This window comes from Podarcis erhardii (genome assembly GCF_964252035.2).
Source record: "Podarcis erhardii genome assembly, chromosome: 3".
In the NCBI taxonomy this organism is placed as follows: Eukaryota; Metazoa; Chordata; class Lepidosauria; order Squamata; family Lacertidae; genus Podarcis; species Podarcis erhardii.
This window is the reverse complement of record NC_138507.1, coordinates 99,051,693-99,074,313: the sequence shown is the minus strand read 5'-3', so window position 1 is coordinate 99,074,313 and position 22,621 is coordinate 99,051,693. Positions and strand designations below refer to the sequence as shown.

The window sequence follows — 22,621 nt, the reverse complement described above, 5'->3', positions numbered from 1 at the left end:
TTTAGTCAATTAACCTATTGTACCATTTACACAAGATAGAATGACTGGCTGGTTCATGCCATACTAATAGAATTTTTTTACCTGCTTCCAAGTATTTCTGCATTAAACTAAATAAACTGAAAAGAATTCAACTTTGTCTGGATTGTGCCTTGTGTACAGATACATAGTTAGGCCCAAGCAAATATGTTGCTATAAGCTAAGGGCCTATCTTTAAAAGTTATCCTCTGGATTTATCTTAAGCTACTCGCAAATAATTCCAGCCCTTTCTTGCCAGGGTTGCAATTTGTCATCCAGAGGTAGACAGACTGGGCATATTTCATGCATAACAAGTGTCTAACATTCAGAAAATATAAGCACATTTCCTTCTCATGGAGAAGAAAAACACCACCCAGCTGAAAAGTTCTCCTGCACAAGCTCAAATACATTTCCAATTCTGATTTGAAATGTGACAGCAGCTGCTTTAGAGCTGCACCATGGAAACAGCACATCAAAGCGCTTCTCCTTCTAGCATAACAGCCAGTAGCTCTTTCTAGCTTTAAAGACCTACCGACAACAAGAAACAGAGGCACTTGCACAAGCCCTCCATAGTACAGCCTCATGATCAACAGCACTGAAGTGTCTGCATGGGTATCTTAATCCCTACCCACCCCAAGAATAGGGCCCATTTTTCCTGTCTACACAGAAGTGGCCAGTTATAAAATGGGGAATATGCCTGGTTAGGATCGTGTAATGACAGCTTTCTGAGGAGGACAGCAATCCAAAAGAGTAATAACATGCTTAGGGGTCACCTTGATATTGGCTGGTCTTGGTAACCCATCATAACCAGTCAGGCTTAGCTTCCCATTCCACTGCAATTCGTATTCCACCAAAAGCTATGTTACTTTGTCTCACTGTCCATTGTGGCAGAAGTACTTACCTACATACATAAAGACGTAAACTATGTTCCAATTACATAATTCCCCCCCATTCATTTCAATGTAAAACAATACAAATTGTGGGCAGGGGATAATCAATTACGTTTGTGGGCCAAAAGCAGTAGCAATAGTAAATACTAATCATATTCACTGGACTTAGGGACGCAGGTGGCGCTGTGGGTAAAACCTCAGCGCCTAGGACTTGCCGATCGCATGGTCGGCGGTTCGAATCCCCAAGGCGGGGTGAGCTCCCATCGTTCGGTCCCAGCTCCTGCCCACCTAGCAGTTCGAAAGCACCCTTAAGTGCAAGTAGATAAATAGGTACCACTTTATAGCAGGAAGGTAAACGGCGTTTCTGTGTGCTGCTCTGGTGCCATTTTGCCCGAGCAGCTTCGTCACGCTGGCCACGTGACCCAGAAGTGTCTGTGGACAGCGCTGGCTCCCGGCCTCTAGAGTGAGATGAGCGCACAACCCTAGAGTCTGTCAAGACTGGCCCGTACAGGCAGGGGTACCTTTACCTTTATTCACTGGACTGATTTTTCTTCCAGACAAGGGACAAATAAGCGAACACCAGCCATTTCCACTCTAGTTTTTGTCAGAAATCCCCTTCTATCCTATTTTGTGCTGACTACCTGCTGCATGGCAATTGTGTTTGTGGACCCTTTGATATGCTGCTCAGTGTATGGCTGGTGTTGATATGGTGTGTGGTCCAAAGAGTATGTACATCAGTTGCAGTACTGTGGGCATCAGGAGAGAAAAAGAAAGAGAGAGATGTTTATAAAAGAGGGTAAAACAGAAACACAGGGCTGATTCTCACAACTTCTTTCTGGGCTTCTTTTTCGGTTTAAAGCAAAATAGGTTGAGTGGTTTGGCGTTTGTCACACATCCCATAGTGCACCAAGCTGGCTGTTTATATTAAGAGACCAGTCCATATGAAAACAGGAACACACAGAGAGTTACATGGGTTAAAAGAAGCCTAAGAAGCAATCAATGTGAACTCTCCACAGAACAAAAAAAGAAGGGACAACAGGACATAGGAAAAAGACACACAAAAATGAATAAATAAGTAAATACATAAATAAGATGGTCTGTTCCCAAAATCTGAGTGTTATAAATAGAGTCAGTAGTCCTTGGTGCTCCTGAATTCAGGCATGCTCCATGCCCTTCTGGCTGGATCGGTGCCCCTCTCAACATCTTCCGAAATGGTCTTGATGTCACTACTGAAGGGCAGAATCCTGGCCCGGGACTTGAATGTCATGAGAGAGAGGCTGGTTTTGTGCTTTGTGTTCCATTGTCTTGCAAGCTTCTTTGCCTCTTCTTCCTCTTTGCTCTTCTCCATGGCTTCTTGGAGAACGGAACGAAAAAGCCGAGAAACTTCAGAGACCTCTGGTTCGTATTCAGAAACAAGCTGCCGAAATCTATGGGGAGGAAAGAAGCCAAAAAACTAATTCATAACCTGGGGTATAAATCCTAAGGCACAAATATTTGCTCTTTTAATCTATAGTTACAACAACCAAAATCCCCTTAAGAATAAGATCCCTTTTCCAAAATCAGAATATATTTGATTCATCAAATGGATAATAGACAGCTATTAATCCAATCAAATTTTTGCCATTTAAATAATGGGGTATTCAGATGACCAGGTATGGTAGATGCATGTTTTTGCAGGAGAGATGAAGAAATAGAATCACCTCTAAAGGATTTACTACATCCATTACAGACATTGATGTCTTTACCACCAATTTTTTATTTTATTTTATTTTTTGTTCCACCTTGCTTTGGTTACCATCCGATGCAAATTCCTGGAGAGCTTGCAAGATGGCCTAATAAAAGCTATATTCCTAATACAGATTTTGGAAAAGATTTATTATGCACTTCTTTCAAGTTATTCACATGAAGGCTCTCAAAATAGCTCAAGACACCCAGGCTGTATGCTGCATTCACACAAACATAATCAATGTTAGGTCATTTGCATTGCTTCTGTACTGTTCACCCATGTTTGTAAAAGACAAATTACTGGTATTCTCCCTTATTTATTCCAGTTCAGTTACTCAAACAAAGAAGCAAGGTCTATGCTATCTTTCACCAAGTATTGCCAATACACTTTGAGTTTCATCTGCATAGCCATAAGGATGTGAAACTGGATTTTAAGAGAAAATGAGAACCAATATTTTCAGCAAAGCTCAAGTCACTCCCTTTCAAGCACCACTTAACTGAGATCTTCAGTCTCTTAACCCACAGCAACAGCATTATGATGCTTCTGAGAAACTTTACAAACTGTGGAAGGTGGGAAAATCAGTATATTTTCCATTTCTGTTGGTGAGCATACAGCCATAACCAGAGAAGGTCGACATAAGACCTCAGCATACCTAATAATGACGGGCCCACAGTAGGAGGGATGTATTTTGGAGCACATGTCCTCCAGCTGCAGACGCTCCCCTGGACTGATATCGTAGCTGTGCTTGGGGTAGCTAACTAGCCACCCATAGTCAACACCTGTCTTTATCTTGCGGTACTCGTTCTCTCGTTCCCGATGCTGCTTCTCAGCTTCCTTGATCTGCCAGCTGAGTTCCATCATAAGAGTTTCCATCACCATTTCTGTTGGGCTCCTCTGAGAAATGCGACTGGGGGGTTCATTCCACCCGAACCAGGAAGACAGCGACATGTTCACTCTCGCTCTGGCCCCTCACACTGTAAAAGGGCAAAAAGAAAGATGATACACATTCATTTTTGCCATAGAATCATAGAATTGTAGAGTTGGAAGGGAGCCCAGGGGTCATCTAGTCCAACCCCCTGCAATGCAGGAATCTCAACACTTATCAAATTGGTCCACCATCCCATTTGAAACCACACTGCACCCTGCTTAGCACATAGCTATTAGTTTTATTGCTACACCACCAGACAAGGTATGCTTCTCTGACATGAAGCATAAAAACATTTGCGACCAAAATTTTTGGTTTTGGGGTTTTTTTGCTCAGCTGTTTCTACCTAGAACATGGAAAAACTTTATTCTAGTAAGAGGGAATGATGTGAAAATGAAGGCTGTGGGCTCTTCACCATGCCGGTAACTGCAACATAGTATAACTGCCTTATACAGAGTTAGACCAATGGCAACTCAGTACTGTCCTCACTAACCTTCCTCAACCTAGTCCCTTCCAGATGTTTCCCCTACCAGATGTTTTTGACTACAAATCCCATGCTGGCTGGGGCTGATGTGAGTTGTAATCCAGAACATCTGACCAGGTTGGGGAAGGCTGCTAATGTTTCTTAAGGATTTTAGATCAGAGTCTTTCAATCCTGGGTGTTTCCAAGCAGGGCTTGGAACCAGGAACCATGCAAAGTGTGGGCTCTACCATGATAGAACTCTCACCTTGGGGGTCCTTACTTTTTGGCAGTGAAATGTGACATTTTGGCGAGTACAAACCTTCCCCAAAACAGCAACAGCATAAAATACTAAATAAAAAAATCTGTGAAATCAGAAATCTTCCCCTGCTGGATTTAGGGTCATGCGGGTGGTTCCCCCACAGAGGGTGCCAAGATCCATAATTAAGAAGATCCATTGGAAGGGGGCAAATTTTTGCTTTGCTCAGGTAAAGATGACCAAAGTCCACCAAAACAGAAGCCCCTTTTGCAGGAAGTGCATTTTTTCCCAACCCTCTTCCCCCTGCCTTTCAGGCAGCGTAAGAAGAGGATCTTAGGACCCACAACAGCCAGACACTCCCCAAACAGCAAGTGATAAGTGGTCCTTCAGTGTGAGAAAACATAGGATGTGAATATGGTAACAATTATGCCAGTGATCTAAATGAAAGAAATGTATAGACCTTTGGGAGTATCTGCTGAGAGACAGAGGGCTACAGGGGTGGTGGAAGAAAAACAATGCTATATGACCCTATTATTTTCCAACTGATATCCGACAGGATACATTCAGTTATGTTATGGGAGCAAGAGAAAGCCTCGACAATCAGCAGCTGAATAAAAGGTCATGTGAAAATCCTCCTGGTTAATCTCAATACATAATCTTCCTGATACAAGGTTGCCATGTGGAACAAGCATTTTATTCCTGATTGAATTTAGACATCATCATCATCATCAATAAAAATGCAGGCAAACAATTTCTAAAAGCAATAGCAAAATGTGAACACTTTAAAACAAAGTGAAATTAAATGCCACTGGAAGCCAAGAGTAAAATATGTTATATATTCAAACTAGCAGCTATAAAACCAGATGTCAGAACATTAGAAACCCCAATGAAATTTAAAAATTCTGGCACAAAATGCAACAAGAGGAAGCCCACCAAATTTCAGCTGGGGTGGTATTTCTGGTCAAGGCATCATGACAGAGAAGGTTCCCAAGACAGGCCTGAGAGCAAAGCCTCCAACATTTATCTCAGTATCATATCAGGCCCATATCAGAGCAAGCAGCCTCTAATATAACCTGGTCCTAAGCCATTTAAGACTTTAAAAGACTAGAAGCACCTTTTAATCCAAAAGCTAGTATAGAGCCAATGGAGCCGGCATGACAATGGAGCACTTGCAAGCACCAGCTACTTGAGACCCAAGTCATTTGGGACTTTATATTTCAGTGTTAATATCTTAAATTTGGCTCTGTAGTTAACAGGTAACAAACACAAATCTTTCGAGACTGGCGTAATGCATGTTCAGTCAGACACATCAACCAGAAGCCTCACTGTTGTATTCTGCATTAATTGCAGCTTCTTGTCTTCAATGACAACCCCATACAGAGCATGTTGCAATAGTCCAACATGGAGGTTACCTGTGGCCAAGCTTTACCTGTGGCTCCCTGTGGCCAAGCTTTCCTTGTGTAGGAATGACTATATCTGGCAAACCAGCCAGAGCTGGAAATAGGCACTCCTAGCCACTAGGGCATAGTGGAGTCAAGGAGTTCTCCTTCCAAGGGAGAACAACCCTGTCCAAAATTGGCTTCTACCAACCTCCCAAGCTTGAAATCCTGCAACACATAGTACCTCCACCTTGTCTGAATTCAGGTTAGGTCAATGATGCTGATGATGTCAGATTGGAGTATAAAAGACAACAAAGTGGAGTTGCAGTTCAAGAGCCAATTTCACTGACTGGATACTCAGTTAGGATGATATATGTAAGGCAGGTTTTGCCTCTGCTTTCCAAGGAAGTAATTAAAGTCCAAGAGCCCTGTAAACAGTTACAGGCAGCAGTAATAGACCAGAGATGAATTGTGTCAATATAAAGTCCCCTCTTCCTTTTTCTGCTCCTTTCAGTTCCAGGAAACTCATCACAGTGAAGTTAGTGAGCTGGCCCCATTTCCATTCTCTTGCTCTCATGGGGGACACCACAGATTTTCATGAGAGCTGCTCTGCTAGTGTTTTTAATTTAAAATTCACTGTGGGGCTAATCATCAGATTACACACAGTGGCTTTTCTGTAAGTAAGGACTAAGTAACAAAAACAAATGGGAGCTTACAGGACTGTTTCCAAAGCTGAAGAAGTGTATCTGAAGAAGTGTGCATGCACACGAAAGCTCATACCAAGAACTGACTTAGTTGGTCTTTAAGGTGCTACTGGAAGGAATTTGTTTTGTTTTGACTATGGCAGACCAACATGGCTACCTATCTGTAACTGTTTCCAAAGCTATGATGGAAAATAAATTTTCTCCCCATCACCAGCCTCCCCGCTGTCCCCCAAGCTTGTGGGGCTAGCGCAAGGGAAAAGCGCACTTCTCCCCACCGCAAGCCTCCAAGCCAGGTCGGGGAACCGAAGCCTGGGGTGCACTGTGCAGCGCGCCCCAGGCTTCGAGATGAAGGCTGCTATCCGCAAGCCTAGGGAGCCCGACGGGAACTCCTGGGGGCTCACAAGGCTTGCGGAGAGCTTTCCGACCCCTCTCGCTCTCCAGGCTTCAGCGAAAGCCTGCATTCGCCCCATAGGATGCACACACATTTCCCCTTCATTTTTGGAGGGGAAAAGGTGCGTCCTATAGGGCGAAAAATACGGTATCTTTTTCTACATTCTTCAGGTTCCAAACTGCACTAAAGCTCCAGACAGCTTAGAGACCTGAAGAAGAGCACTAATATTAATGGCTTGGGATTTACTGCAACGTTTTGTTGTGGGTCCCCATTTATTATGTTATAAAAGCAGATTTGGATGCCATCATAAACACCGAGAATTGCATAACACCCATTCATTGTGCTGCAGTTTCTATAGCTGAGTCATCGTCCAAGGCTTTTCTTAGACAATTTTAAACACACTTACGGTAAATGCCATTCCAGACATTCCTTTGTTAAAAAAGGTGCTGGTTCTTGAAAGAACTGTCACACATAAGAGATATTCAATGTCCACAACCAGAGCAAGGACAATAGCTTTAAGTGGGTGGTGTGGGATGCATGGCAGTGCAAAAGGACATGTTTTGAAGGATGAGGAACCAACATGGCACAATCTTTGGTGCTCTTTCTGATTGCTATTGAAGCACACCCATCTCAAGCAGACCCAGGTCAGGAACTGCACTTAACAAACTACACATGATATAAAGAAGACTCAGGCTCTGCTTCCCCACTACAAAGTTGCAGCTAGGTGGGAACAAGGCAGAGGGGAGATTCACCCTCCTTTTCCCAGTCTTCTTCCTTGCTGCTTTTCTCTCAGCTACAATTCCAGAAATCCACTTCCACTGCAACTGAGTCCATGACACTACTGACAACAGATATGTGTTCAGCAGTTTCCCAAAGTGGTCAGCAACATACATGTCAGAGGCGGCATTTCACAGTAGGTACATTAGGAACAGAAGTAGGTACAAGTATAAACTTCCTGCCGTGTAATAAGCACATGGTAAAATACATGGGATTGCATGCTTTTTCTTCCTTACCACTCTGGAGGCAGCAGAAACACACAATGGAGAGCCAGGGGCCAGAGAATTTATGTTACAGGGCAGAAGTTTGTGCATGTTCACTTCTGAAGTAGTAACCCTAAGACTACTTGGTGTGTGTTGATGGTTTTAGGTTGGTGCTTTTTAGAGAATGTAAAAAAGTGTGAATAATGAAATAACATGATTGAAAAGTGGGCTTAAAATAGTCTTTAAAAAGCACACAGTGATGTGAGGTGGCAAGCTTTCCATTGTTAAATTCCCCCCCACAGAAATGTTTCAATTTAGAAATGCATTTGTTTCATAAAGTTAATTAGGAACGTAATGAATACCAGTCAAATTGAGGCAACTTCAGTTGGCAAAATACCAGTCAAAAGTTGTGGTTGTCCCCAAGGAAGCAAATATATTTATGCCCACAGCGTAATAATCATTTCTAAGTGAAACATGGGATTTGTTTGAATATAGCAGCTTTCGTTCTTTAGCCTGGTCCTCTCTAGACGTTTTGGATCCTGTGACCAATGGGAGTTGGGAGTTGAAAACATCTGGAGGGCACTAGGTTTAGCATTTAGGCCACAGAAAGCATGTATTACTGATCTCCCCACTCAAACCAAGTATCAAACTACTTTTGGCTCTCTGAAACAGTTGAGATATTTTTGCAAAACATAAGAATTAACATAACATACTTCTTTGTTTTGTTTTTCAAATATAAAGATTAAGCAAAGCATGCTAGGTCAGATCCCAAAGGATTTATGACAGTAGAAACTTTTCTAGGAAAATCTTCAAGAAAGCCTACACATTACAAAAAGATTTGCAAACATGCAAATCATTCCTGTGAACTTGTCAGGGAGCCCAGATGACTCAGTGACAAGCCCAGGTTTCCCCAGTGTAATGTATACATTTAAAATGCAACATCAGAAGCAGCCTTCAGCTGATGCAAACTGACATTCGCTGTAATCCAATAAAGTGATGGCCCTAGCTGTGGATTCAGGAGAGGGTAATACCAGTAAAAATAAACAGAAGCTGAGACATCTTTCCGCAGGGCCTGCAAGACAGAGTTGTTCCACCAGGCCTTTGGTCAGGGCGCAGCCTGACTCCCTCCTCTGGCAACCTGCACAGAATATTGCTTAATTGGTTGCCACTAATTTAATTTGATTTTAATTTTTATAATGAATATTTTGAATGTGTGATTATTTGATTATTTGATTATTGTTAGCCGCCCTGAGCCCGGCTTCGGCTGGGGAGGGCGGGATATAAATAAAATTTATTATTATTATTATTATTATTATTATTATTATTATTATTATTAGAATAGAAATGGTGATAAGAAATCTTTTTGCCCAATACCTTTGAAAAGGGAGTGTTTTTCTTTTTGTTTCTAAATGTTTGTGATAAAATTCAGCACACTGCATGCTTATTAAAGCAAAACACAGTCATCTGCCCAGACTCAAGAGCTATGTTTATGCCAACCTCTCATAGACTTCTTACTAAAAACATCTTACTAATTTTGTTTAAGTTCATGTGCAGTTTTTATTAAAGGCTCGCCTTAATATGAAAAGGGTGGATTTCAATATGCCACATAGTAGAACCAAAGTGTTACTTCGAGTTACGATGCATTATACCGATGACCACTTGGTACGCCCACAGGTGTTAGCTGTCTTTCAATAGTAGCTGAGCTGATTCTTCAAAATCTTGAGAGAAGGCAGTCTTGCAGATTCTCCACACACTTAATCAGCTTCTACTACTATGCAAGTGAAGGTATTTTCACTGTGTTCATTAAAAATCTTCATTTGTCTGATGCAACAAAAGCCCAAACCCACTTTTCCCTGTAAAAAGTATCTTTGGGAGGTAGATTTGGAGCTGGGAAGTTATGGGAAGGTAAAGATTTAAACCATTCTCCTCCCTACCACTTTTCTATTAAAAATTCCCCGCCACTCTCCAAAGGTATTTTTTACGATGAAAAATAGCCAAAGTGCTCTTATTATACAGTGTACCTGTGGTGTCAGCAGCGGCCAAAATAATTATAAACCAATGTTTCCTTTAAGTGCAAGCTGACTGGAATCGCCAAAAACAGATACATATATGTACAAGCTTGTGCTACATAGAAACAAAAATTTCAAGTAAGAAACTCACAATTTTATATCTCATCTCAGCAATTAACTCACAAGATGCCACAATTCTCTCGGTTCCCATTCCCCCACCTACAACAAGGAGATAATATTACCGATATACCACACAGAACTATTGTAGATTACTGAGATAAAGTATATGGCATGATTTAAACACTTGAAACATGCTAAGATATAGATAACAGGAGAGTGGTTAAAGGAAAAGCTAGGAGCAAAGGAAGCTGCCCAAGTTGGTTCATCTAGTTCTAAATTACCGGTATCTGCTTTTCAGTGTTCCAGGCAAGAGTCTCCAACACTTGTGTGTGTTTCAGACAAGAGTCCTTCCCAGCCCTACCCAAGGTTGCTAAGGATTTAACCTGGAACCTTATGCATGCAAAGTCTGCACTGCCCATTCAGCTATAGCCCTTCCCAAAACTGACTTCACAATTCTTTTGCTGTAGCAGAAATCCAAAGACAGTCAAGAAGACTAACATATGTTAAGATTAATTGCATCACAAAATGCTGTTTTGATATAATCTGAAGGATCTGGGGTGATGCTTCCAGTACCAGGGATTATGGAGTTAAACCTAAAGATACACTATTGACTCATCCAGTTGTAATCCTCACTTATTCTAATTGAAATCCATAGTTACAAAGTGGTGAGTCAAGGATCCAAATTTAGCTCTCAAATCCTTCTGTTCTTTTTTTTTTTGGGGGGGGGGGTGTCATTTGTATCTCTACTGTTAGTGGAAAATATCATATTGTATTTTGACTACTGTGTACACCACTTGTCCAGGCTTCTTTATAATGAGAGTTACTTAGTTTTTTTCAGAACTATTTAATGATAATACTCATGAGGAGATACATATTAAGCAAATCCCAGGGTATGCAGCTCCTTTTTATCAGTAGCATGGTTTTAACATCAAATTTTTGATCTCAAACAGTAGCTGACTTTGAAGTACCTGACTTAACATACACAGTGAACATTGATGCAACCATTTTTTTAAAATTGCTTGTAAGAGCTGAACAGGGAAGACCTCTTCACACAGAGCATGTCTCCACTGCACTCCACTTAATAACGTTATTAAGGAGGTGATCTTTTCTACTGGACCAACTTCCGCTTGGGAAACAGCACGTGTTACCGGTATCTTTTCGTCAAGAACAACCAAACAGGAGCTCATTCTCAGCACAGCAAATCATCATGCTCAGATTGCTGACAACAGCTTCCGTGGGATAGCATCATCACAGCTATAACGCAAAGACCTCCTATATCACATCATTTTGGCAACTAGCTTGGAGAGTTTACCACCAATGCAACCACTTCCAAAAAGCAGTCAACATTGAAAAGGTAATTTTCTATACCAAGTGCTAGAATGACATCATGACTGATGCCACAGTAGGAGTAGCCACTGTTGTGCAGTCCAGATGTTCGCCAATAGTCTGGGGTGATGGGAGTTTTAGGCCAGCAACATCTGGAAGGCCTTTTCAAACATGCTATGACCAGTGTCACCAAGCAGCACACACTGCATGATGTTCATAACATGCACTTCCGCTCACAATATCATGGCATTGTGCAATAAAGTGCTTCTGGGAAACCACAGAGTGACATAACAGTGCTCTTTTTGACTCTGCAGTTCTAGAGCTTTTTTAAAAAAAACAACAACCACCTCATCTTTTTTGGCATAGAACCATAAATTGGGGGGGGGCACCCTCCCCATTTCCAACCTGGGATACCGTGCATGGTGTGAACTATCAAAGGTACACTGCGGGATAACATGCAATTGGGATTGGCACTTTGTGTGAAATAAATGAGAAATGACGAATCCAGCACTTTCCCACTTCCTCCCAGCAGCAAGGTTAGGCACCCTTCACTACCTTTTTGCAAACTATAAGGAGTTTGTCTGTCATGCTGGTCATAAATTAAGAAGAGTCTCCACTTATGTGCCCTTTTAATAAAGTATATTGTTCTAATATAAGAGCCATAGCTCAGTGATATAACATCTGCTTTGCTTGCTCTAAGTCCTAGGTTCAATCCCTGGCATCTCCATTCCCCTGGAAAGCCACTGTCAGTCAGTGTAGGAACACATTTATTAAAAAATAAATAAATTATTTTTCAGTTTTTCAAATATTTACAAACATACAAATCACAAAAACACAAATCACATACATTTCTAATACACATATATTTGACTTCCCTCCCCTCCTTTTGTGGTTTCTTTTTAGTTTTAATTTTCATACTGCATTTTCTACATTAAGTTAGTCTTTATTTTCTCTTAATAATATATTTAACTGCTTGTTTGCATACATGAGTTTTTCAAACAATCCACAAATTTCTCCCAATCTTCAATAATTTTCTTCTTCTTCTTGGTTTCTTATTACACCCGTTGACCTTGCCATTTTGGCATAATCATTAATTTAATTAGCCACTCTTCCTTGGTTAGTACTACATCTTCTTTCCAACTCTGGGCAAAAACCATTCTAACTGCAGTTGTAGCATGCATAAACATTTTTATTTTTATTTTTGTCTTTTGGTATCTCAGTATCAATGATCCTCAGCAGGAAAGCTTCTGTTTATTTATTAAAAGTTATCTTAAACATTTTTTTCAATTTGTTATAAATCATTTCCCAAAAAGCTTTTATTCTCTTACAAGATCACCACATATGATAGAAAGTACCTTCTTTTTCTTTACATTTCCAGCATGTGTTTGATTTTGATTTATACATTTTTGCCAATCTACTAGGAGTTAAATACCAACCATACATCGTTTTCATGTAGTTTCCTTTCAGTGTACAACATGCTGTAAACTTTAGGTCTACATTCCACAACTTCTCCCATGAGCCCATTTCAGTATTATGGCCTATATCTCTTGCCCAGTGAATCACCGACTTCACCTGCTTTTCTTTCACTTCCCATTCTAATAACAATTTGTACAATTTGGAAATCACTTTATCATTAATAACTCTCAAACAATGTAGACAACACTGAGTTAGATAGACCAATAGCCTGACTAAGGCAGTTTCTTGTGTTCCAACCCGTGATTTATGCCCAACATGTCAAAATCAAAATTCCCTTTTCCAGATAGCTTAACTACACATCAATTAGATCTTAAATGTGAAGCAAAGCATTCTCAGAAGTGTTCGGAATTATCTTCAGACCTTTCCATGACCCACTTATGCCAAAGTATTCCAGTTTAAACTGATGTAATCCCTTTGCAGTCAATGAAATTAAATCAGTTTATCCCCCCAAGTCCATGGGATATGATGGTCTGAGAAGAATTCCAGCAATGCACTCCATTGAAGCTTATAGCCCTTGGAGCCACGGATCAACTACCCACATGGTCTACCAACACCAAAATCCTCTGGGACTCCAGCAATGCCACAATATATAGTGACTTGGAATTCCTTAGGCTAAGGGGCAAACAACACAATACATGGAAATGATCCAATGTACTTATTTTGGTTTCAGAAAAGCAGCTTTGGTGGTTGTGATTTTGAGTGGAAAAGCTGCAGTTATGTATGTATTTATCCCCTTTCTGCATCCACTTTGTTACTCTCCAGAACCCTCCCTGTGGCTATATTTCCCTCTTTCAAGGTTCCAGGTGCACCCTCATCCTTGCACACATCTGGAAACGTATTCGGATAAAAACAGTTGGAACAGTAAAAAAAATGGAGTAGGAAAATGTCAGGTAGGGAAACTCATGCTTCTCTGTTTAAACAGCATAACTTCCAAGTTGCTTAGCAAAAGATCCACTAAACTATTGTTAAACTCATTTGCATCCTATCTTTTCAGAGGATAAGGCCTGCTGGTTCTAGCCTACTTCCCAGGAATCCTGTGCCTCCCCCAGTACTATCATACCATGCAAGAATATGTATGAAGGCAGCGGCAAATTCACTGCAGAAAAGTGATATGATTTTTCAATGCACCTTGGACATAATCAATATGTTAGATAAATTACACCTGTCCAAAGAAGCTTTGAAACCAGTAAAACTCCTTATCTCAGACTGAAACTTTTAAAAAAGCTACACTTTGACCTTTTTTTTTTTTTAAAAAAAAGCAACATAGTTTTTATTGTTATTTTGAAATATATATTGTTGAACGCATGCAAATTATTTAAATACATAGCTAATGGAGAAATCATTCCCTCAAACTATAGCACAGAAAGAGAGAGTGAAGAGACGACAGGCAATGACCAATTGATGAGTGTGTACACGCACTGCTGCAACCCAGAAGTGGCAGGAAAAGGGGGCAGCATAGGCTTACACACACGGGGGTCAGGAACATAACCCCCATGCAAAACAGTTGTTGCCTGTACAACGCCTCTCTACTGGCTCAGCTCATAAACATGGTTGTCATAATTTTCTAGAAATTTCTACTCGAGCTGGTGATTACAAGAACTCTGAAGCAAAGAACTAGTGCTCAATGTTGCTTTTGCTCCTTCTTCCCTCCTAATCCCTTTTCCTTTTGTGTCATGTCTTTGGCTACAAATCTGAGGGTGGGAGCTGTCCTATTACTGATATTTGTGAACTACTCTGGGAGATTTTCTTTGGCTGAACAGTGGGATAAAAAAGTTTTAACTAAGTAAGTATCCAAAGATCACTATACCCAGGGACAGGCTGTCCACATATCTCTCTGCACGCAAGCAGCAAACACAAGATGATGCTGACAGCTTTAATACTTCTGATCACCTCCTGGGGTGGAGAATGAATGCCTGGGATCAGTACCATCACATCTCCCAAATGTCATCCTTCAGAGGGCTGATTCATTTGCTCCTATGGAAACATGCGAGCCACTACCCATGCCATTCCAGTACCATCTAGAAAGCCCAGGACTGGGGAACCTGTGGCCCTCCAGGTGTTGTTAAAACTACAGCTCCCACCAATGCTGACCATTGGCCATGCTGCCTGAGGATGATGGCCCTGAAACCCAACCTCTATGCTCTGTTAACCTCTAGGTTAGATTACTGCAACACATTACACACAAGGCCACCTCTGAAGACAGCTTGGCAATTTCAGCTGGTGCAGAATCCGGCAGCCAGGCTGCTCACCAGGACAAGATGGTTTGAGGATATTACACCAATCCTGGTAAAACTGCCCTGGCTGCCAATTGGTTTCCGGGCTCAATTCAAAGTACTTGTTTTTACCTATGAGACCTTAAACCGCTCGGGACCACTATATCTCAAGTACCGCCTCTCCCCATATGAACCAATCCAGACACTGCAATAATCATTTGATGCCTCCTCCATGAGAAGTCCAGAGGGTGGCAACATGAGAAGGGGCCTTTTCTGCAGTGGCTCCCTGTTTATGGAATGCTCTCCCCAAGAAGGCTCACCTGGCGCCTTCATTATATATTCTTAGGTGCCAGGGTGAAAACATTTCTTTATAACCAAGACGTTGGCTGATTAACATTCTGTGGCCTTTTAAACGTGTTTGTGGGAGAAGGAGTTATTGGTTTGTTTCTGCTTTATTATATATTTTGTGTTCTTACTTTGCCAATAGGGATGGTGGGACCTGTAGTCTAACAACATCTGGAAGACACCATGTTGGTTGCCGTTGCACTAAATAGCTTTCTTAAAAAAACAAAAAAACAGATCAAGCCAGTACGGTCCCATCAGCGTTTCAATGCATTGTTTTACCATTGAATTTTCCTTTAAAAATGACAGATTTTCAATCCAGATAATATTTTGAGAGTATGTAATAGAGAGCAGTTTTTCCTGACAACATGACAAATAATTTCTACCTTGCAACATTCTCATGGCAGCATGAGCTGATCTTGGAGATTCCTATAAATAGCTTTACAAAAACGCTATTGGAGCTAAACACTATTTACAGGGGAACAGCCATGATTTAAATCCTATCAAAAAGCCCCATTTTAGATTTGCAGTTACTGAATTCAAGAATTAACAGTACCTACAGATTTATCACTTTCTACCAAATGAACAAAAAACACATTTTAGTTTCATAGAAGCTGAAGATATATTTATCCATTTTTTATTGACGATTCAAGAAAGAAACTACAGTATGTTTATTTCAAATACCAAATACTAGCTCTTATCAAAGTTAAGAGAGCACTGGTGCAATATTGTGGATGTTGGATGATAAAGAGCTTTGGCCTGTGAATCATGACTTCAGAATTTTGCCATAATTCCCATTAAGGAACTTTAGGTAAACTCTACTTCCGGCTAAATTCCCCATCTTTCAAACTTGCCCCTCAGGAATGGTGAGAAGAGAGTCAAGGCATGGGGTGTATAGCCTGTACAGTGGTACCTCGGGTTACATACGCTTCAGGTTACAGACTCCGCTAACCCAGAAATAGTACCTTGGGTAAGAACTTTGCTTCAGGATGAGAACAGAAATGGTGCTCCGGCAAGGCCCCATTAGCTAAAGTGGTGCTTCAGGTTAAGAACAGTTTCAGGTTAAGAACGGACCTCCAGAACGAATTAAGTACTTAACCCGAGGTACCACTGTATATTTGCACACGCATTGCTAGACATTAATATGTCCTTGGAACAGATGGTTGGTGTTTTGAACTCTAGCAGTGTTTAAAACAACCTGTTGGGGAAAGTAAGGAAAAATACATCATTTTCCCCCAGCTGGTAGGCAATACCCACTTATGTGCCTCAAAGCGGGGGGGGGGGGGCAGTTGCAGCCAGAAACACCCTCTATACATGGCTGTAGTCAGGATTTAGGGGGGGGGGACAGGACACCCACCTGTCAATCATCCTCGGTCTAGCAGATTCGGAATGTCTCAACAACAGTTGTTTCAAATTACAGTGGTACCTCGGGTTAAGAACTTAATTCGTTCCAGAGATCTGTACTTAACCTGAAACTGTTCTTAACCTGAAGCACCACTTTAGCTAATGGGGCCTCCAGCTGCTGCCGCGCCGCCAGAGCACGATTTCTGTTCTCATCCTGAAGCAAAGTTCTTAACCTGAAGCACCATTTCTGGGTTAGTGGAGTCTGTAACCTGAAGTGTATTTAACCTGAGGTACCACTGTACTTTCTTTTGACCCCGGGTGCTCAGGGAAAAAACCAACAACCTGTCAAAATCTTTCTACTAGCTAAGCATTTTTATTTATTTACTTGATTTGGCATGGGGCAGCTGCAACCCCTCCATCCCACCCCCGGTTACGCCCCTGCCTCTCTCTATGCCTACAGAAATCCAGATGCGTTTGTTAGCGCTCCATCCAATCGTTACTTGTGGAACCGAGCGGCTCCATCGCAACTCAGAGCCAAGCGCCGCCGACTTCCAGCCGGACTCACTGCAAAGTGAGCCTCCCGCCAGGGGCGAAATGGGGTTAAGCAGACGCAAACGCGCCCGAAGCCCCCCCCCCCCCGCCCCGAAAAGTGAGGCGCGCGCTTTGCCAAACTTTCGCCTCTCCCCCTCAGGAGGCGCGCCTGGGCTGCAGCCCTTCCTCACCTGGTGCCTGGCGGACGGCGCTGAGAGGAAGCCCCCCGGAATCCAACCCGACGGAGGACGAAGACCCGAAGCGCCCCTCTGCTGAGGAGATGAGGGGCGAGAGGGAACCTTCCCTCAGCGCTCTCAAGCGCCTTCTCCCGCCCCTGGCGCCCGAACCGGCGAGAGTCTTCCCTCACGGCGCCCGCCTCAGGCTCCTTTGGCCCGCATAATCCGGGCGCGCCCAACGACTTTCCCCGGCCAGGCCCCGCCTCGCCGGGCTCCTGATTGGCCGTCGCTATAGCGACCGACCGCCCTAAGCCGCTTGTCCCTTATGGCGGGAGGAGGAGGGAGGAGTAGGCCCGGAGCGAGGGCGAGCGAGAGACGCAGGGAAAGCATTGCGGGGAGAGCAAAGGCTGCCGGCCCGCTCTGCTCTGGAGGGCCGTCCAAGTGAAGCAAAAATGTGCCCTGGGGAAATCCAGTGGGGGCGGGGAGTGCAAAGAAAGCGATCCCTCACGCTGCTCAAGATGATGCACGCAGTGCTAGCCATATGAATAGCCAATATGCTAGCCAATATGTGATATTGGCAAAAAAAACCACAAAACTTGTCAGTATGTTTATGTGTGCTTTATAATTAAGATGCCCTCAAAAGGACCCACATCTGTATTTGTCCATTTTTCCCCCTACAGAAGGAACTCAGGCTGAGCAGTAACGAAGTGGATAAATAACAGACCTTCCAAGTGTCCCTGTTTTCCAGATTTAGAGAAGCTATCCCAGTTTCTGATTTGATCCCAGAATGTCTCACTTTTCCTTAGGATGTCCCTATTTTCATTGGAGAAATGTTGGAGGGTATGGGGTTATCCAACCTCCAAGCCGTCTGAAGGCAATCCTGTATAGGCATTTTTTTAAAAAAGTTTAATGTTTTATTATGTTTTTATATATGTTGGAAGCTGCCCAGAGTGGCTGGGGCAACCCAGTAAGATGTGTAGGGTAAAAATAGCAAACTTATCATTATGGAATGGGACGTCCTTATTTTCATTGGAGAAATGTTGGAGGGTATGAAATAATATGAGGCTACATAATGGGGTTGATGGCAGGGATAGATCATAGACTTGAATTCAAGACTATGTGAGTCTTAAGCCTGCTCACTAAAAGACACATAGTTTATATGGATTTGTACTCGAAACAAATCCTTACTGGACCAGCATTTGCCATGTGGTTTTTTTTCTGTTTTAAGGCTTCTCCATACAACTGTGTATATATCATTATTAATTGCTTTTTAGAAGCTTGTTTTAAACTGTTTTTTAAATGGATTGTAATTGTATTAGGATTGATTAGTTTGCCTTCCTGTGCTCCTTAGAGGAAGGTGCAGCACACAAATCCAATAAATAAATAAGCATTCCCCCCCCCCCCAAGTGTATCATTTTCTGCTGTGGAGCAAGCCTATCCAAGGTCTTTGATTATTGGACATTAATGATATAAGCAGTTGGAAACTCATTTACTGCATACACACAGTACGTTTGTACGGGTCCATATACAATGTTCTGCACCTACTTGTAAAAAATAAAAGGGAAAGAAACAGTTATTATTACTGAATATCCAGTTCTTCTGCTTTCAGGACGCCCAGAGTGACAGATCACTGTGGGGGGGGGGGGTGTGTGCTCCAGAACAATCAAACAAAATTTAAGAACAATGTAAGTCAAAACAATGCAAACTAAACAGCAGCTGAGAGAAGGTAACATTGCGTAGCAAAGGTACACGTTGAATGTCTGTTGAAGGAATTTGGGGTTAATTGTTGGGAATCAGTGTATGATCACATTTTATTCCATGCAATTTATATATTTGCTTCTCTGTATTTATGGTAAGTCACCTTAAGACCGTTGTGATATAAGGCAATGGATAAATAAATAAATTGTGTGTGTGTGTGTAATATATATAATCTCTTACCCTCCATCTAGATTCTCCCATGTGTATTTTATATTTTATGGAAAACACTTAGAGAGTTTGATGTTTGTGCGGTTTAGAAACCTTGTTAAATAAATAAATAGAATAGAATCTCAGGGTGGGCAACAGTGACTTGATAAAACAACCAATGCCAAATAAAGCCATTAAAATACATATACAGTACTGTACATAAAATCACACCTCGCAGCTAAATATGTTTCAGTCAAGGTTGTTTAAATGCTTCCCTGAACAGCCTTGTAGAACACGGCCAACAGGAAATTACAGATGAGCCTACAGATCAGGAACGCAGGTGGCGCTGTGGTCTAAACCACTGAGCCTCTTGGTTTGGCGATCAGAAGGTCGGTGGTTCGAATCCCTGTGACGGGGTGAGCTCCTGTAGCTGTATGCCAGCTCCTGCCAATCTAGCAGTTTGAAGGCACACCAGTGCAAGTAGATAAATATGTACTGCTACAGTGGGAGGGTAAATGGCATTTCCATGCGCTCTGGTTTCCATCATGGTGTCCCGTTGCTCCAAAAGCAGTTTAGTCATGCTGGCCACATGACCCAGAAAGCTGTCTGCAAACAAACGCCGGCTCCCTTGGCCTGAAAGCAAGATGAGCGCCGCAACCCCATAGTTGCCTTTGACTGGACTTATCTGTCCGGGGTCCTTTACCTTTTACAGATCAGACCTCCATGTTAAAAGCCTACCATTTCACACATATGCATACGTACACACTCCCATTGTAATAGCCTAAGGAAGCCTGAAGAAAGAGAGAGGCAAATTGTAAAAATGGACCCGTGGTGAGGCAGGCTGCACTTGCTAAGTCCATCCCATGCTCCAAAAGGTCACCCATGCTACCATAAGAATACCATACTGAACTTAGGTAACAGTCTCTGAGATTTTGTGGATGAAGTATTTTTTTAAAATGAAAATACAAAAATGTTGTCAACAATGTTTGGACATGTGAAGACTTTGGCTGGCTGTATCTGGAAACCGCAGCATGAACAGAATGAGAATATTGATGCACTAACATAAAAATGGGATAAGAGGTTGAGTTAAGCGGCTTGTTATCCCCTAGTTTGACCTTGTAACCGAAATTGTCTGACAATCTTATGTGAGTTGGTTTTTTAAAAAATATTTGTGACAAATTGTTCAGATTAACCTAGAGATTAACAGTCTTCTGCTTTTAATTAATCAGGGAGGATTATGTTCCAGTTGTCATGCCTCAGCCCGACAGTCTGTCCCTGTCACCCTGTAGATCACAATTCATAATGGTAACCAGCTTAAAACCCTTTCTGGCTGGGCTTGCTGGGTTTTTAATTAAAGGCTAACTGATTGCTTCGTTTGCCATCCAGTCAGAAGTTATGAACTCTGACAAACTCACAAAAAAGCTTCAAGGAGCTGAGAGACTCCAAGGGCCAGGTAAATTAGCTATTTGAGAAGCACTGATTTCACAGCAGTACCCTGCAGTGAATAACAAAGAATCATGATTAGAAAACAACTTGTGACTCTAACTCAAGGGGAGCTCCAGATTATCTGGATGTACAGTATTTGCAAGGAAATAACACATTTTGTGTTTGAGAAGCTGCTATCAAATATAACCAGTAAGATTAGGGCTAGTTAATGCATGAAGGGATTAAGACCACAGAATTGTATTCCTAGACTCAGCTGGGTCACACCCCTCACCTACAAGGAAGGAAGTTAAGTTTCCTCCTTTGTCTGCTCTCTTTCACCATATGAATTCACGAGACATGCCTGAGCTTGCTTCCTACAAGCTCAGACTGCATGCTTAGAGCTATTTCACTATATCCCCCCCCCCCCGATTTCTGCCAGTGTTTACTTGCTGCTGCATAGAATAATGCATGAATCTGACCTTTGGAGTTTGTAAGTAAAGCATTTAAACTTACTAAACAGTGTGGTCTGATCACTGCAAGAGGGGTAGAGTGGGGAAGCACTGTAAGTGGACTAGAACGAGATATTTAAAAGATCTAACAGCCTATTATTCACACACTTCCCTGTACTGTATGATTCTGTGATTTTAATACTCTGCTGGGGGCTTTCTCTTGTTGGAGAGTGTGTTTAGCCCCATGCTTTGAATACACACGCACACACACACCTGATTGCTTATGGGATCTTTAGTCTTATTAAGCAAAACCATCCAGAAAACTATGAAGTGCTTTTTTCAGAAGTTACTGAAATTGTATTAGCTTAACCAGAACAGACAACAAAAATTTGCATCTTTATTTTGTGAAAGAATCAGCAATTGAGTGTGTGTATGGGGGGGGGGTGCACCTGGAGGCGGAGTTGAGGACAGGCTGGCATGGAAGGGACATGTAGCCTTTGAGTTCATGTCAAACTAGTCTACCACTCTCTCCAACGTGGGACAAACAGATGGCCCTAGGGAAGGTCACAGATTGAGAAGGCCTTCTGTCATTGCTCTCCAGACTCCCACATGAAGTAGCAAAGATATATCTAAGCTCTATTTTTAGCTGTCATGGTTAATAGAGCTGTCCTCTGTAAAACTATCTACTTGTTTTTAAAAAGACCTTTAAGCTAGAGGTCTCCACCACATCTTGAGATAATGAATTGCATTCATTAATTCATTAATTACTTTTTCCTTCTCTCTGTCAGTCAGTTTCTTTGAGCAACCTAATGCAGACTTCAGTCAGTTTTTAGAAGAGGAGAGAAAAGGAGAGAATAATTCCCCCCTCCCTCAAATTAATGAAGCTAACTATAGAATTACACAGTTGCTAAGAAACACATTTCTATAAGGGAAGGCTCCAGAGATCTTTCCTGCAAAGGATTTTGTCACACTTAACATTTCTAGTTGTCTACTGCATTTGGAATGTGGTCAACTTTCTCACCCTGGTGTGATCTCAAGGCACTGCTTCACAGTGTCCTTCCATCTTGAGTCCCCAAACGACACGTTGATGGACTCCCATCATCACTAACCATTGGCTAAGCTGGTTGGAGATGATGGGTTTGGTAGGTCTGGCCAACATCACCTGGGGACCCAAGGCTGAACAATGACAATGAGCTTTTGTTTTATGTTTAACACTATTTAGAGTTATTTGAAATACCGTTTAGTTTATAAATGTTTTAAAATAAATAAAAGCAGACTGTACAATCTAGACACACCTGCAGTTCTATGTAAAGCACAAAAATGGAATATGGAAGAACAAATGGGAGAACAAATACTAAAGAACATGCGCATACAAAGGAACCCATCACTTATGGAGTTCCCTCCCTGGAAAGCTGGATCAGTGAAACTGGGTGTTCTCTTCAAGCATGCACCTGGGTTTGCTGCAACCATTCGTGATTCAAGTTACCTTGAATCTTTTTATCCATGAATGTGTTATTGAACCAAGGTTCCACTGGCTGATTTCCCCCATGAATGTTAAAGCTGCATATACACACAT

The 22,621-nt window shown here is 41.9% G+C and overlaps 1 protein-coding gene across 3 annotated transcripts; it reads right to left on the bottom strand.

Moving 5' to 3' along the window:
* Positions 1 to 2,000: 2,000 nt before the first annotated feature.
* RD3 (RD3 regulator of GUCY2D) lies at positions 2,001 to 17,518 on the bottom strand. 3 transcript variants are annotated; one of them, XM_081856598.1, is made up of 4 exons: positions 17,282 to 17,518; positions 15,350 to 15,431; positions 3,284 to 3,605; positions 2,001 to 2,332 (listed from the first exon to the last, which is right to left on the bottom strand). In XM_081856598.1, exons 3-4 carry the CDS (start codon positions 3,577 to 3,579, stop codon positions 2,035 to 2,037), a joined length of 594 nt encoding a protein of 197 aa, XP_081712724.1. In that variant the 5' UTR covers positions 3,580 to 3,605; positions 15,350 to 15,431; positions 17,282 to 17,518; the 3' UTR covers positions 2,001 to 2,034. The 3 variants fall into 3 exon arrangements, with proteins under 3 accessions (XP_081712724.1, XP_081712722.1, XP_081712723.1); XM_081856596.1 differs by lacking the exon at positions 15,350 to 15,431 and having other exon boundaries at positions 17,282 to 17,516; XM_081856597.1 differs by lacking the exons at positions 15,350 to 15,431; positions 17,282 to 17,518 and adding an exon at positions 4,803 to 4,949.
* Positions 17,519 to 22,621: the final 5,103 nt, after the last annotated feature.

Bases quoted from the DNA above. Each gene is read 5' to 3' on its own strand.
- RD3 (XM_081856598.1), bottom strand. From the start codon at position 3,579: ATGTCGCTGTCTTCCTGGTTCGGGTGGAATGAACCCCCCAGTCGCATT. The intron at 2,333-3,283 runs GTATGCTGAGGT...TCCTCCCCATAG, and splicing joins TGTGGGCCCGTCATTATTAG to ATTTCGGCAGCTTGTTTCTG.